This window comes from Bombus pascuorum, chromosome 4 (genome assembly GCF_905332965.1).
Source record: "Bombus pascuorum chromosome 4, iyBomPasc1.1, whole genome shotgun sequence".
NCBI lineage: Eukaryota > Metazoa > Arthropoda > Insecta > Hymenoptera > Apidae > Bombus > Bombus pascuorum.
Window position 1 is genome coordinate 4,416,422 of NC_083491.1, and position 17,779 is coordinate 4,434,200.

Below are 17,779 nucleotides of genomic sequence, written 5' to 3' on the forward strand. Positions count from 1 at the left end.
CGGACAAATTCCCATTGAATTTTAGCAAAATTGGTTTCTGATAATTCTCGAAGTTACCGAAGCTCGTAATTGACTGCGTAGTCAACGTAAACCGACATTGAAGAGGCTGGCCAGTTTTGTGCCTTAATTGTCCTACGTTGAGTATGCTCGACGTTACTAGATTTCACGATTTTCTAATGCGAATCTGCGAGGATCGACAAGAACACTCGAGCACAAATGAGTGGAATAACGAACTTCTGCGATGTATTACGAATCAACGTCTGGTCTTTACGTTCCTCGTTAGTCTTACGATTCTACAGATTGCTCCTTAAAAATTGTCATAGAAATTTCTCGAAAAAATTCATTGCTCGATTACATTTGTACTCGTCTGTGTAATAATTGTAATCGGTTCTCGATCAGTCGATAAAGATAGACTGTATGCCAATAGAATATGAAACGCAGTTTTAATCAAATCTTCGTTTTACGCTGGCGATAAAGAAAAAGAAAGGAAAGGATCATTTTTCCGGTCAGCCAAGTTCCATTAATCAGGCTTTTCTCCACACGTGTGGATGCAGTATGATAACATCTCCGGACCGGGCAGCGTCGTTTAATTAATGTCCTCCTCGGAAGAACGTCTCGTGATCGCGATAAATTTATTGAATTTCGGCTGTCGTCTCGGTTTACTTGCTTTACCAAAATCCTTGATTTATCTTACGTTGCCACGTAGTGTTTGATTTTAAGAAAGAAAATACCCTACAGCACAATGAAATAGTCGTAGTTATGAGAGGAATCGAAAGAAGCGAAAGCTCCGTTTATGTAGGATGACGTGCGACTCGTTTTGTAATTGTATTGTCCGTTCCGAACGACGCTATTCTATTTCGTCTTATGAGACACATACAGCAGCTTTCGAGTTTCGAGAAAGTTTATTGCTACTAAAATGAATACCCACCTGCTTGCCAAGGGTTCCTGTTGTAGCGAAGCTGCTTTTAGTTACAAAGGAAACGTAGCAGTCGCAAAGCCGTAGGATATATTTGTACACCAAACATAAACCGAACGCTGCCCGTTTCTCATGAATATTATTAACCAGCGTGTCTGGGCTATAGCAATTAACTAATACGAAGTATCATATTAACCGGGTTGTAAAGCGGTGAGCACGCCTAAGTATTACGTAAATCGTAAAAGTCGAGAAGCCTCGTAAACCTGTACGATCGTAGAACTTAACGGCGATTTAAGGAATTCTAAGAGTTGTTGGGAACGAGATGCTTAAAACGTGAGTGAAGATTTGCGGTCAAAGATGTTGCAAGTGCATTTCAGTTTTTCAAAAACCACCAATTAACTTTACTATATGATATGGGTAGAGTCTACTTGCGATAAATTCTTCCTATTCGTGAAACGAATCAGTAGCTGTGATTATGCACGGTATAGTTTGTACACAATTAATACGGGACATGCATCTATTACTTATGTGTTTATCGCAGGCAATTACAATTTGTCATGTAGATGATCGATAGCATCCATAATTTGCCTATTGCAACTAGCGAACACCGAATGGAATGTTTAACTAAAATCAAAGGTTTATTTTAGAAATGACTAAAAATATTGAGATTCCTCTTACGAATTACACGTGGAGCGCATAGCACGGGACAATTTAGGTGAGGCGCATTTTTACGTGATTTCTTATTCATCGTATGTAGTTTAATCCTGCAGCGAGTAGATTTACTGGAATTTATCTGCCTGTTTATATGGGATAAAATGTAGGATATTCGTGTCATGCCGCATAAGGGACGCTAGCCGATCTTCATGCCCGTTCTTCGTGCATGCAAAATAACACGTCCGAGCAGAAAAACACAAGCTTGAAAATACGTAGTTGGAAGCGTGGAAGAAAAAAAGAAGGGTATCAAGAGATGAAGTAGCTTGACGCCTGTGCGTTATGAATAAAAGATTGAAGAAAGGATCGGGCTTCTGCTGGGTAGCAGCTTACTCGTTGACGTATCGATTGCCGCTTTTCCAGTTTATGATTTCTCGCGATATTCCGTCGTGACGATCGTCCGTGACTTATGTTCTTTAATACGTCAATTTTAGTGATTATTTGGACAGACGTTGCTTTTCTTGAGATACGAGATAAGAAAAGAAATCACCGAGGAAAACAAGTCGTTTCTCGTTTAATACATACACGATGTTAACATCGACACGGTATTACGAAAAATTGGCTGTACGTACGAATGCATTGCTCATTGTTAAACAATCGACAAAAATAGACTTTCGCTTAACTGTATTTTGTACATTCAATACTGTATTTTCTATCTGTATATTCTCCCGTGTTTCCATTCGTTCTGTCGGTTCGCTTTTTCCACGTAAACGAATATTTATATCGCAATAAAACAAATTAATTATAAATTTATTTCTTTGTATTTATGGCGCCTAGATGTGCGTGTTTTCTCCCAATGAGCTTCCTTCGATGAAACAAGAGGAAGCAACGGCATAAAGAAAACAAGAAACCGAGACAAAGGAAAAAGGTTCATTTTGTCTGGCACAATGTCGATAGGATACACGTAAAAACGAAAGTTGTACAAACAAAATTTTTGTTACCGATACTCGAAAGGGACGGTCGTCGTTCTTTCATTACCTTTGTTCATTAAAAGTCTTTGCAACGCTTGATACTTCGAAGGCGAGTGCAATTTTTCGCTCTTTCTCCAGACAGTTGCGTTTTTAATGGACTTTTAACCTACGAACTTTTTCCTTGACAGCTTGGTCCTTACGAAGCGGCATCTGTTTTCTTCTTTCCTCGAAAAACTCGTACAAAAGTTTGCCGGTTTATGAGAAAATCGGTAGCCGTACTGTTCCGTGCGCCACCATATTGCCGCCATCTGGTACGGTCTGGAATCGGTTGGAGAAAGTAGAAGCTATCGTTCTTGTCTTCTTCTCTCGTTTTTCCTTTTTCCCGATACACGTAATCAGGATTTTCACGATACGCGATATTCTCATCGAACTTAAATGCTTTACAATTCTATCTTCGATGAAAACAATATTCCCGATATTCTTCGAAAAATTCGATCGTATCTTTTCATTGTTTGTTCTTTCTTCTTCTGTAACGCGAAATCCTCTTAAGTCGACTCGATAACACGTAGGTTAAATACACGGTGTATGTCGATCCATCGTATTTGGAAACGTGGATAACGAGCTGTTGTTCAGGAAATAATTATGCACATTAGGCTGATATTCGAATCATCCGTTAATTTGCGTATCAAACCATGTACACATGTATCGAGCACGGGATAACAAGACAAACGGGATATATTCGTCGCTTTCCATCAACGCGCCGACGTTATTTCCGTGATCGAATCATACAAGGGCCGTGTGTTGGTCGATCTTGTTTCCGTTAATTTGCATTTTAACGTTGATTAGTGTTAGGAAAAATATTATGACAAGTTTGTTTTTTGAAGTGAAAAGAGAAAATGGTAAAAACGGTTCGTTTTTTACAATTCGAGACCGTTGTTAGACTTCATATCTGCCACAAGTAAGTTTCAATCGCGATACGCGTGTAGACGACGCGATAAAAATTTCGAAATGACCCACCCATCGCGTCAACCTAAAATTATCGTCCATTAAAGATAATTACGAAGCACGTTGAACGAACGATCGTTCGTCGCACAATCGAGCGGAATTCATAAATTTCTTGGTAATTATTCAAATCCATGCCCGTTAATATTTCCTCCTCTCCCCTAAATTGATCGTCTATCGCTCGCAAGTCGATTGAAAATTATACTTGTACAGGTGATTTTTCGTTAGCGAAATCGCAGAAGAAATTTACCAATTGCTCCCTCGATCGATTAGCGTGTCGAGGAGAACAAAAATTTAAGGAATATGCGGTGGCCAATGCCACTAAGACGAACTTTCTACAGCATTCCAGAGACAATTCGATATTCGAACCGGAAAATTGGAGAACTTGCTGACTCCCGGTGGGATTTCCTTCTCGATTTCGAACGCACGTGTACTGATTTCCTAAATATTCATATTGCTCCCGGCTATCGTGGAATTTATACTTGGCGCAGTAGTTGAATATACTAATGTTTCTTATCGCGTACTGCGTAAGTAGTCGTATCGATACTACAAACAATAGTGTTCTTTTTATGCGATTGTATCGATACCCGAACCAAAGTATTTTACATCGCATCATCGATCAGTCAACGAATAAAATAATTTTTAATTTAAATCAACCTATTAATTGCTATTATTTTGCAAACGATTTTCATTATTGTCTTTCGGAATCGAAAGGGATCCAACGATTCTACCTTTATCGCAAATTTCGAATACCATCGTAATGTTAGGCTGAAAGTTAAATCTATTTATTACTTGGTATTTCGTAACATCTTGTTTTTGAATCGTAATCACAGTAGCATCTACCGCACTGCGCGCGACACGCCCGATCGCGTTTCTTCAGCTGTTTGTGTCGTATCGGTATTCGCATTCGACGACATTCCTTGGCGATTGGAATTGAAATTCTAGTCGAGTGCGAATCGATCTTTGGCCAACGTTAGGCGTCCTTTTGTAGGCGAACACGCGCTATACATTTCCAGTTACAACAGTTTGGAATCGTGCAGACCGGATTCGAACACGACAGGGTACTTTTTAAGAAACGTCCGAAACAATATTTCTTTCTCGCGATGCCAAAGGTAATACCGTTTCTTTGACGTCTGTGTCTTTGCTCTCGTACCTTTATAAGAACTTATGTCAAAAGCGGATTTAGTACGTTTTCTTTCTATCTATCCACTTATCCATCTATTATCTTTTAGATCATTCTCGTCGCTTGTCCCATTCCCGTTCAAGCGTGTCTCGGCTATCTACGAGGAATCGAGAATCGTATCGAAAAAGGAGAACAAATACTTGCTAGGAATGAGTATCGATTTCCTAGCTCGGTATGCAGGATAATATATCGTTGGTGAGTTTAGGAATCCTCTTCCGTTACTCGTACAACAGAGAATCAATCCTGTCTGTCTTTCCTAAATAGTAATGGTCCATGCGCGACACGGTCGAAGCTTAGTCGTGACATCCGGTAGCTTAAAAGGACAAAGGAAATGCGATTTTCTGGTACATTTTCTCTCGGAAATGAAATAGTCCAACACCGATAATCATCGTGTGTTCTCAAGCGCGAAGAAAAGCATTATGGAAACATTGATCATTTTCCACTTGTTATCGATTTATTTATAGATATTTCTGTATATTTTTTTTTTTTTGGAAAGCATGTATTGTATACAGGTTCGAAAATGTAAAAACGCGGAAACAGACGAACGGCTATTGTTTGGTACGTAATTTGAAAGGAAGGAGAAAAGTTACACGTTGCTATTCAAAGTGCTGCCTCTGTCGAAAGCTAGTTTCTCAAAGAGCTGATGAAGCATTTCTTTATAGCGGGAAGAAAATTACTTCACAGTAGAGCGATGCCGTGTATCTATACCGTGAATAATGCAACATGAATTTTAATCACGCTCTCGTTGTAGGTACTCGTGGGAAATACAAATTTTCGTGGCTAACTTGTCCGCGTGTGGGTGCGTACGAATCAAGGGAGCGTAGCTGGGCATAGGTAGGAAACTGCAGTTCTTGGCGCGTCGATCCTTGCAACATTAAAACCGGGAGAATTACAAGGTGGAAGGGGGCAGGTTTCTATCCTGTTGAACGTTCTCTTTTCCATCCGGCTGTTTGCCGGTCTTTCGGCGTTGCTCGGTCGCGCAACGAGCAGCCAGCTCTGCCCGTTGCGTCAAACGAGCAGGTTTTGTCCTCCTCTTCGAGAGACGTTTCCCGTTTTCCGTTTTCCGCTCTTTACTATAGCGAGTGAGTGAGCGAGCGAGTGACCTCAGCCCGAGGCTTGCATACGGCAGCACGCTGCTCCGATCATTTATTAACGAGCATACCTCGTGAGAAAGACGGTGTAACGAGAGGAGTACGCGTGCATTGGGTTTACGGTGCTGAAATGCACCGAATTTAAAATAGCATGCTCGTCGCTTTACACAGTGTTTCGATAAATAATTGACGTTCACCGGTGAAACTCGGTGGCGGAGTTTACGCGCGACATCAAATTCTATACGAGTGAAATGTTTAGGGCGCGAACAAACGGTGTTTGAAAGTTTCCCTGGAAAAGTCTTTTGGCCGTACCACAGCGAACATTATTCGTGCTTTCGCGAAGCTAATACCTTTTGTAGCAGTAGGTTCGTTGCAAGGGATATTCGAAGGTGTTGGAAACGAAAGGAGACGCGTACGATATTTTGGTAAGCGGGTACCGCGAGGCGTCGCACGTTTTCACGAAACGCGCAATGTCTCGTGTAGCGTGCGTGTAATCCGCAGCATCGTTGTTTATCGATGTGCCCGCTTTACACAATGGCATGCATGCTTATGTACGTTGCGCATACTTCCTTGGTGTTCATCGACCTATGTATAATACCTGCATACAGGTCGGTTTGCAGCTTGTGCATACACGGCCAATTCCACTTGTACCTACACGAGCCACCTTCCTTGTATACATCATCCAGAACGCATATATTTGCTTGTATACATATGTGGTGTACTCACTATTCCGGGACTAGTGAATCTACAGGGAAGCAAAGCGTTTCCGCCGGTCTGCGCCAGGACATCCTTGACAGATACAGGTACCGAAGAAAGGATGTTATTCCTTTCTTCCTCGTTGCTTGGCTTCTCACTCCGAATAGCACCATCTAGAAATATCGAAAATCACTCTATACCGTATATCTCGGTTATTTCGATGAATCCGGGCTGCCTGGAAAACAGGCAGAGGAAATTAACATAGCGATATCGTATACGTGGAGAGGTATATCTACGTATATGTACAGTTGCGCAAGTTTTCTCTTTTGCGTATTCCGAGACAAGCTACGAGCTAAATAACTACTTTGTCGAAGCTACTTTACCTTTTCAACGAACACTGGTGCGATATGTTTTGTCGATATGGAAAGACGCGCAAATACAAAGAAGCCGCGTTTCCTTCGCTCTCTCGTCCAGCGGCACACTCAACGACGCTTAACGAACGTTCATCGAGGAAATGAATTTCAAAGGAACGACATTTTGTAACGTCATATTGGGAAAGTTTTGCGTAGGTCGAAGCGAAAACTTTCTATATTTTTCTTTTTCTTCTACTCTACGCGAAACTCTGGTCGTTAAACTTTTATCTTTCCTTTATTTTTCCACGTTTTTATAGTTTTGTTCAAATCATAATGTCACGATTCGCACTACCTTGTTTTCTTTTTCGCTGGTTTAAGACTAACGATGCTGTTACAGCGTATTATAGCTGCGAAAGTTACACGTTGAGCGCACGACCTCCTTCTCAGTTCGACGGTATTTTCCATGGGTCGAAAGTCTGCTTATCGAATAACGTACATATAACGACTTGGAGCCAAGCCGAAAACTCAAGACATTTCATTGCTTGAAAATATCGTCCAGCGTTCACGAGGACCACGGAAGTCGTTGCGCCGGATGTTGATCGAACGACCCATAAAGCTGTGCCAAACTAGAGATCTTCCACGAGAAACTTCTCTCTATCGTTTATCCTTTATCGTTCAATTACTCCTTTGCCGTGCGGATCGACGCTTAGAGAAGGTGTGCAACGGCTTGCGAACGAGTACACAAGATTTCTTCGCTAACATATACGAAGACTTGTCTCTCGAGTTAGGTCGAACACCAAGGTAAAAGCTGTAATTGACGTGAGATGGTATCAAAAGTTGTCGCTTCGAATTTCCCGATCAAACGCAATTCGAAGCGTTGACTCGAGCGTTAGTTGCAACTGGGTCGATGGTAATTACCGAAGTTATTCACTCAGGTATGCAGACGGAAACGAAGCGGTGCAGTAGCCACAGAATTTAAGATTCACTCTACGTACACCAGCGTAAGGCTAGATCTCGGTCGTCTCTCCCACTGGCCATCTGCCTACGATCCCGCTGCCATCCTGGTTGACGAGCTTCTTAAATTGCATTACCTATTAGAGCGAGTGCCTTAAAATTGTACGCTCCTCTCGGTCTCGGCCGTGCCTGCTAATTTGCAGCGGCAAAGAGGGAAGCTGGTAACTCGGGGTTAGCTCGGCTTATCTGCTCAGCTGCAACGTTCGCAAAGGGGCTGCAAACCACTCTTCTCCTCTGTCTCTTGATTAAAGCGACGATTTTTTGACTCCGAGAAGATGGAATTACGATATAGTCTTTCTTGCATGAAAGAAGGAATCTGAAATGGCGAACGTCCAACAGTTTATATCTATATTTCGTGAATCGCAATCAAATCAAACGTAGAACGTGGGACTTCGAAATTTGGTATATCGTCGGACGATTGGAAGAACGTTGTAAAATTCTATATCGAGCAAAATTCGTGCTACGTTTGTTCCTGCAGCACGTAGCGCAGAATCAAGCAAACTACCGTTTAAATCATTCCGTGCGGCGTAGCATGGTCGGTCGAACGAGGTAATTTCTTTACGCTATCCTGCAAAATGCAGCTTGCTTTACAGTTATTGCGAAGAGAATAAACACGCAGACAAACAATGGATTCAAGATGACCGTCTTAGATCGCATTCTTTTGCACAAACTCAAATCTTTGTAAAATTATGATCGTAACTACTCGATCGACGTGTTCCGTCTCATTGAATTTTATCGTTCTTTGCATCTTCGTAATAAAATATTACGTAGTGTGACATCACGTAGCGACGTATCATGCGCTGTAACGTTGAAAATAAGTGGAATAGCTTAAAGTGACGGGACTAGTGCGGTGGCGAGTCTTGCATTCGTGAAGCTACGGCTCTTTCTGTCGGTTGCATTGCGCAAGGCAGTTTGTTAACGTGTCATATACATATGTATGTACCTTGTAGATCAAGAAGCCACAACGCCTGCAGACACGTCTCGTCAACGTCACCGTTGACGATTGTAGTAAAACTTGTCAACCAGTTAACACAATTCCTGACGACATTAACGGTGGTATTTAGTTCGAAGGAATGGAAGTGTTCGATCAATTATGTATTTCTGCAAAGTGTTTATCTATCGTTGAAACCGTTTAGTTTTGTTTATTTTCGTCGATCGCGTCAATATACGAATGAATACAAATCGATGTAGCGTAAAAAAAAGTTTGGGATAAAGATCTACATGAACTTGATGAAAGACGCGACGCTTATGAGACCGGTCAACGACACCAACAGCCGTTGATCAAATATGGACGCGGGTAAACATACTACGTTGCAAACGACTATTTTTCTTCACCACATTCCGGTATCGAACGTTTGTTGGTCGACCCCTTTGACTCGCTTCAAATAGCGCGAATTTGCGTTTCATTTCATCTGTTCGATCATTTATCGATTTCCACGTTCGTCAAATTTACGGCAGCTTTCAAGAGAGGAACAAACGTTTCTAAATAAATTTTGAAGCAACGAAACCTTCCATCTTTTCTATTATTTTTTTCTTATAGCCGCGAATATAAGAGTCGGTTGGAAGCCGACTAAAAACTCGAATCTTAGGAAGATAACGAAAAATTGTGTCATTTCTGCAACCATAAAAGATATAACTTAGAAAAAACGAAGCTGGCACCCCGCTGGGGGTAGCCACCCACATGCTATATTTATTTTTATTTTATTTTTTTTTTCTTCACCAATAAGATATAACACTTTACCAAATGTCCATAAAATAAATTGTAAAAAACCAAAATGAAATAAAAAAAAAAATTTCTGCAACGTAGGGGAAAAATCTCTAGCTTTGGTACTAGAAAGTAGTCAATAACGATGCAAACAAGTTTTTGTGGACCTCGGGGCTAAAAATAAGAAATTATTTTTTTTTTCGATAAGGAATAAGAGAAGAGTAGTCGTTTACTTTTCATAGCGTTGATCTTTTTCTCAAGGAATTTCTTGCACAGAGCCGTTCGATTTCTTTTCAATCATTTACTTCTTTCAAATATAACCGACGTAAACGTTCATCTCCTACGTAACTTTTAGCGAACAGTAACTTTATTATCGGCAGATTGAATAAATTTCTACCTGGTGTAGAATTTTTACATGACCTTGCAAATCCGTCGGCGTGGTTAGTTTCAGCTTTAGCCTTGCACATATCGAATAAGATCGTAAAGAGCGCAGAGGAATATTTTCTTTCGTAAGTAGATTCGTCATTTCTTATTAAAGGGAGTTCTTGGTCCTCGAGAAACGAAAAAATTCGTCACTGTGTTACGAAGAAGATCTTCAAGGAGCAACGACATTTCTTTCTCCGTTTTTCAAGCCTTTTCTCCTGTGAAAATTTTCCTTCGGCGGAAATAACTGCGATTCAAGCACCTTCTTTGTTGCATGGTTCGCAAAGTACATAGGACGAGTGATAGAGAAGTAATGCGAATCGCAATAAGAGAAACGTAATTTAGTCTCGCGAACTCGCAAACTGAATTTGCTCACGATTACCGGTTACGTTATCGTTATGTGACGGTACGGTGTTTGAACGTGGTGCTATTGTTTCCGCCGGGTAATGTTAGTGTGACAACATTGCCGAGCGAGTTAGTTGAATAGCGTGCAACGTGCGAGCATGATGTCGATTGAGTGTGCGAACACGTGGTAGATGTGCTCGTCGAGTTCTCTCTTCTCTTATGTATTTGTCGTTTCGACGTTCCTTTTTTCTCTCTTTCTAGAGAGTGCGAGTATGTCTGTGTACTTTAATTTGGTTTTGTAATTCGTTGCTTAATAAAGCGTGCTAAGGAAAAGTTCCAGCTGCCTTTTTTTTGTGTACGAACAGGTTAAAAGAACCGACAGTTGCTTACTTTGCTTCGGTCTCTTCTCCTTCTTTTTACGAACCGTAGAATCGCTCGCGACTATTTTACGATATATAGTTTTTCTCACCAACTATGGCAATCGAAGTCGAAAAGAAACTTTACCTTGTTTGCGTGACGGTACAAGAACCTGGGTGATTCTCGCGTGTTTCCAAAAGCTTTGTTACTTTATTATTCGTTGACGGCTCACGACCCTATCTTTCACCTAGTTTTACGACGCACGTTTCCGAAGAAGAACACAAGTTTTCACGTTAACGTCGTGCTCACAAAATTATTTCGTGAGATTTATCTACATCATTATAGCAAAGAATAAGCCCGTTTCTCAGATGAAGTAACTCGTCTTCGTTTCGGCACAAGCGATATTTGTATCTTCGTTAAACGTATTTCTCGTTAAACACGTTTCAAGATGTCGAATAAACATATTTTACCGTTTATGCTTGCTTTCGGTCGTCGGCTAAAGCGAGTTACACTTTGCAAGCGGTGGCACGTCAAAAATCCGTGACGAGACTGATCAAAGTTTTCACAGACATTAAAGGTGATAGTAATGGCGCGATAAAAGTGTAAGCTCGGTGAATCCTCCTTCATGACGGAGGTTTAACGGATTTCGTTTGTCAATGTGCCAGCGATTGAAACCAATTAGCGGAACGACGAGATAATCTTCGTTAGCTTGGAATTTTGGCTTTTCGGTGAAAAGTTTCGAAATTGTAGGTTCTGCACGTAGGCACAGAGAAACGGACTGTTTAAAAATTCGAAATTTCGTTGAGCGAAATAGATATGTGGCAAGATAAAGTAGAAGAAAACGAAGAAGAGAAAAGCAGAGAAAGTGTCGAGGCGGAAAGATGGAGGAGTAGAAGAGAACGAAGCTATCGGTCTACTATATCTGTGGACCCGGGTTCATCGTGAATACGAATGAGGTCCTGGTCGATCGGGCTGGAGCACTAATTGAGAAAGTTCGCCGGTACCGCTGCCCGTGTTTCCTCTGGATGAAGATAGCCGACCACTTTTGAGGGCAAGTCTGCTCCTCTGTTCCTCTTCTTCGTGATTAAGGCCTGTTCCTTTAGACAGGTTGCAGCGCTGGGAAACCAGAGGGAAAGGAAACACGGAAAATCGTCGCGATCGAAACCGCTAGTAATGGTCACCGTTTTTCTCTTTTTTTTTTACTCTCTCCTTGCAGGAATTGTCGTGACTAAGTTAGACCAGAGCGGACCAAAGAGCAACACCGATACTACATCGGTGCGGCTTAACATTCGAATCGACGAATATACAAACAAAAGCTTCACTTACCGATTGGATGTAGGAAGTAGCGCGATGATGCTAGCAACAGGAGGATCAATCGAAACGCGTCCATCATAGTTTCCATTCATGTGTACATCGTGCGGTCATCCACGAGTTCGCCTACAATGGAAAAATGAGTAAATGGACATATATAGTAGACGTTTCGTTCGATATTATCCGTTTCGTCAGTTGCTTGCCGCGATCGTTGAGTAAAACGAGAAAAAAGAGACATCGATCCATCTTTTTGACTTTTCCAATGACGACGGCCAGTTAATTAACGATAAAGAACAATCTCTCAGATTGCCGAATGAAGCGTACGTATTTCGTATAATGAGTGCCTGTTTTTGTAGTAGAACAATAGAACGAACACGTTGTAATGAAATTTCTAATTAATCCACGATATGCGTAGCCTGGATCGTAAAGCCTTATCGCGAGCAAGAGTACCTGTACGTTGTTAACGCCGATCGATGATTGCGATTCTCATACATCTACCGTACACGCATTCATCGTTGAAGCCTATAGCATGGCAAAAGCTCGTTGGTTCGGAAAATGTGTCCGGGATTTCGCGGCGATGTATCGAGTATCTCGAATAATCCAGGTAAAGGACGAAGCATTGGCTACTCCTCTACGTGTACAGGTTTTGACCAAGCTTCGCTATGGCCCACGTACCAAACACATCGCGAACCTAGTCGACCGATCATTTTCCCTTTCCTCCCGCTGCGCTGTGGCACTGTTAATCGAACGCCAATGCGTCTTCGTTTTCTCCACGTTCGTCCATCGACCCCCTTCTTTTTTTGTCCGCTTTTCGATCATGGCTGGAGATTGTGTCTCTAATACGAATCGATTCTAGGACGTTTCATCTGTAATTCATCTACAGAAGTAGCAATTGCGTACAGATAATTGCAGGTTAACGAATTCATAACTGTGTTCGATGCAAATCGATAACGAAACAATCGTAAAATAAAACTGACAATGAGAATTGCGTTACGCGTTTCATACGAGATCTGATTGTAATTCGTGTAGACCCGCGCGCATATGAATATTTATTTCCGTAGATACATATATTAACGTGATGTAATGTTGTGTTCGCGTGTACGCGGCCCCTTCGAGCGTACAGCGAGCGTAATTAAAACGTTTCATACTGATGACAGCCTGTGTCGAGACGCATACGGATGATACGTCCAGAATGGATGTTTTTGAGCGATTAAGAGTTTATTACTACATGATTGATTCGATGTTTCCGATGCTAGAGGTAAAATGAATTTTCTTCGTAGCGTTCCGAGGTGATGGCAATATGTGTGCGGATTTCACGCGATCGAACCTGGTTCGGTACAACGAGCGTCCAGTTGGTTTAGCAAGTTCGCGCACGAGCTCGTAATTTTGCCACTTAATTAGACGGTGCTTTACCTTGCAGCTATGTTGAATACAATTGCGTAATCTACGAGATGAAAGCAACCGGTTGGTGTTTGCGGGTATAAATAGAGGGAAGAGGAGATGGGTCGAGAGTGGCTTTGCCACGCTTTCATTTAAATAAGCTTTTCTTAAGTTAGAAGTAAGTTTCAAAGATGGCTCGCTTATATCAACGTCTCCTTCAACGGTGTGTACAGGAATTCAAGACAGTATAGAGTTTGGGCTTTGTACCAGCGATACATTCGTGTCTTCTATTTTTCTAATTATTTACAGCTACTTGTTACCCTAATGACAACATAATTCCTTCGATTTGGATCATATTTTATATTTCATCGAATACCTGATCGATTTGAAAAGTGTCAGAGACGGGAGGACGTGAAACATTCAGTTTCTTTGAATAGCATTGCTATACAAGAGGGAGTTTCACGGCGAGCTCGAAAGAAGCAAGAGAAACGAGGACCGGGTAAATTAGTGTCAGCGTAGAAAGCAGAAGCTCGAAATCCTCGAGAGAAGAAAATATAAATGTGGCACTTTCATCGCGGGTCACGTAGTTTTCTTTCTTGCGTTTGTCGCTCTTTTCGTCGCTAGCGTAGAGACAAAAAAAAAAAAGGTTCGAGGGGGTACGTGGCCTTTTTGGTGAAACGTGCCGTTACGTCTACGAGAAGAACTCCAACGTAAAGGACGAATAAAGTAAGGAAGAAGATTGAAGTGGTTGTAAAGGTCCCTAAGGAGCAATCACGCTAGGGCAATTAATGTTCTTTGTCGGACAGTTGCTGGCGAATTTCATTGATTCATCTTCCTTTTTGTGGTTGATCGCACGCCTCGGTTTACAGTTTTTCCATGCGAAAGTAGAGAATATTGAATCAATATCGTTTCTCCGATGTCTTATGATCGAGAAGGTAATGTAAATTAATCCAGGAGTTGAAATATGTAGATAGGGAAACCAGTTGAATTCTTTCGTCCGAATAATTGTGTCTGCTAGCAAGTACAATATAATAGGAATAGAGGAGACCTGTGATCGACTTTTTAATTGCCCCGCTGCGCGATAAACTTACCGGAAAGCAAAGACAAATAAAATCTGTGTAATGGAGGTTCATAGCCCGTGGCTTTGCGTAAATCGGATAGACACTATGATTCGGTTCGTTGCACACGATGTATCGTCCATGTAATATTTAACCTTTCACAGTTTCTCTCGTGAAAAAAGCGGCTTTACGTAGAATCGTGATTTGTGCCGAACGAGTAGAATTATCGATCGCAATTTCCATCGATATATTAACGGCCATATGTTCTCGCCATGGCTGATACTACGCGGGATTCTATAATGTCTCACATACACTCGACGTCGTTTCTTCTCCTTTCCTTTCGTTTAATTTCATTTCGTTTCGCTCCGTTTCATTTTATTTCGTTTCGTTCGCCGCCATACCTTGACGCGTGGAAGGGTTTTTTTCTTCTTTTAACTTTCCTTCGCTCGTGCGTCGAAGATACGTACCCACCAGAGTTTGACAGATTACGAACGATCTTAGCACATTTACCGCTCGTTTAATTTCATTTAACGCACGAAACTTCATTTAACTGATCGAAAACGACGAGGTTTCGTTCGCCTTGCTGCGATTTGTTCGATTACGTTTGCTCGTTTTAGGGCTCTTCTAAAAATAATTTTTACAAAGTCAATTTCAGAATTAAAAAGGATAAGGGTGTTAACGCGCAAGATGAACAAGGCAGAAACGTAAAGAGAAAATTGGTTTTCCTCGGGTGGCAGTTGCACAGAGAGAAGCCCCTGTGACTGAAAACGTCTGCTCGTGGCGGAGAAACCGCACATAGGGATACCTGAATTATGTATACGTACAACGCCGTAAGCCGACCGTCTTGACGGTGTAACGAGCTGTCGATGTCAAGGCAACGAACGAACGGCAACCCTTGCCACGTAGAATTTATTGGCACGTCATAACGAAAGAGGATGCTTGTTCGCGCCATGTTTCCTCGCCACACCTCCGATTCATGATTCAGACCTCTTCATTTAGTCGGTCGGAACCCTTCGTGTGTCAACGAGTTGTTACGGAGGGTTCTGCTATGATTTCATGCCACGTAAACCTTGTTAATACCAAGATACACTTTACGAATTATGTATATACTATGCGATTGAACAATTAAATGTTACGACGCTCGAATCAATTATATAATCGTACTAAATGCTTCCTTGATTATACGTATTAGCGATTCTACAGAAATGGGAATTATTTGACTGTGCTTTTGTTGTTCCTACTCTTTTCCATTTAATTTATGAATTGTAACGAGTTTGGGATATGCTAGAGGACATGTTGGTATTTTTACAAAAACGGCCAGACAAATAAATAACTATATATGATTTTATCGGTACTTTTTCAAGGACCATTTGCAGGAGACTGAGATTTTAATAAAAGTTTCATGCGATCTATTGTATGTAAAACTTTTTACTTGAAAAAAAAACCAAAACTAAACATTTTCTCGCACATTTTGTCGCAAAGAAATAGTGCAAAGTAAGATGCAAGGTATCTATGTAGCATAAATACAACCGACAGACACTTTTATCAAGCCCCTAAGATACTTTTCTCAGTTCTGTATCATTTTGTGTGAAGTATGCATTCTGAGATTAAATGTTAAAAATCCACAAGAGAATTACTATTTAATTTTGCTAGTAAAAGAAACTTGAATGCCAATGTCATATTTACGTTTTACGTATTAAATAAAACTTAGTAAAAATAGTAAACTTGGGATATAATACGAACTAGGGAACTGAGAAGCTAATTGATCGCGACAAGTGATTATCAACAAATGTACGATCTTAGTTAACCAAAAATGACCACCTGTTACGAAACGTAAGAGGTGCACCAACTTCGCTCAATTACTTTTCACTTATTTCGCGTGATATCGTTCTCAATGCCATAGGCATTAATTTTTTAGAAATAATTTCACAGACAGGGTACTCGAAAATAAGTTCAGATTCATTCACTGAGCATGCGTTGTGGAATATGATTGTTTTTGTAGTTGTGACATGGCAGGGAACTGACAATTTCACGTACAAGAGGTAATTTTTTAATATAAATAAATTAAATTGATCCTTGCACATAATTTGTCTATAAAGTTACAGTTATCGTCTTTCTCTGTTATGCAAATATAATATAAAAATAAATTTAACATTTTCAGGAGTGTTGGAACGTGAGAGATCCCCACTTCTGTGAAATCAGTCATGTAATAAATGAAATACAACTGGCACGACGAAGTATACGATCAGAATACATCTTCCAATCGAAAACACCAAGATCCTTAATAGATGCACCTTGGTACGTTACCAATGAAACGATACATCGTGACTTCAGGATACCCACAGTCAAAGAAGAAATATCCAAATTCAGTAATAGATATAACATAAGAGTTAACAACCACCAAAACCCACTAGTTACTCGATTACTTGACACGTCGGATCAGATTCGCATTACATTTATTCAACAGGACATAGTAGCACGCCAGAAGAATTTACTTATAATTCTCAATGAGAATCGATTGTAAAATTCATCCAAATAAAAAAAAGAAAAAAAGGTAATATGTCTTTTTATTGGAACGAATTAAGGCGGATTTATATCTCCGTTCCGATACAGCATTGTTACGGTACGGTTCCGTTCCGACAAACATTTTTGCGTTTAATAAGATAGGTTCCGTTCCGATACGTTGCGTTACGTATGGCACCGGCACAGCAGAACGTTGAAACATGCGTTTTAAACGAGACAGTTCGCACTATCCGCCACTGATCGGTACGTGACGTTGCTGTTACGTGATGCTCCATATTGTACAGCAAAAGTATATAGTAAATCGACCTTTATCAGACCATCGTTCCAAAATGATGATTCTATTCCCTCTGTCGTGTTTTCTTCACTCCTTTGTAGGCGACTTAGCGATCGTTTCGATATCTTTTTCGTCGATATCGACTTTTTCCTACGTGCAAGCATTTCTTCGATTCTTGACCTAAATACCGAGTTTATAGTACCTATGAAGGCGCACCGTGATCGGTACGTCATGGTGTATTGACGAATAGAACGAATCAAGTAGCAGCATTCACGTAGCAATTTCGACGCAATGTACAATTGGTACATAGGCACTTTATTGATCCTTCATTCGTGGTCACTATAATTTGTCATTGCCTTCGATATCAGTGTAATCACGTTATGAAATGATTGAAATTTTTTATGACTCACTTTCCTTCATTATTGTTTTGGAAAAGCAATATGAGTTGACTTCCACTTGAGCAGTCTTCCACTTCTAATTTTTCCATCTTATCGTATCGTACCGTATCGTACCGTATCGTATCGTA

At 40.8% G+C, this 17,779-nt stretch overlaps 1 protein-coding gene across 9 annotated transcripts in view; it reads right to left on the reverse strand.

The window, feature by feature from the left end:
• The window catches only part of LOC132906281 (contactin-2-like), a 38,012-nt gene that overhangs the window by 4,144 nt on the left and 16,089 nt on the right, over nt 1-17,779 (reverse strand). For 8 of the 9 annotated variants that reach the window (XM_060958331.1, XM_060958328.1, XM_060958324.1 and 5 more), the window contains exons 3-4: nt 12,034-12,144; nt 6,541-6,683 (exon numbers count right to left, since the gene is read on the reverse strand). In XM_060958331.1, coding sequence (XP_060814314.1) covers nt 6,541-6,683; nt 12,034-12,109 — 219 coding nt within the window. In that variant the 5' untranslated portion in view covers nt 12,110-12,144. Of the gene's footprint in view, nt 1-6,540; nt 6,684-12,033; nt 12,145-12,693; nt 12,713-17,779 lie in introns of those variants that run through there. The other variant, XM_060958329.1, reaches the window with a different exon arrangement.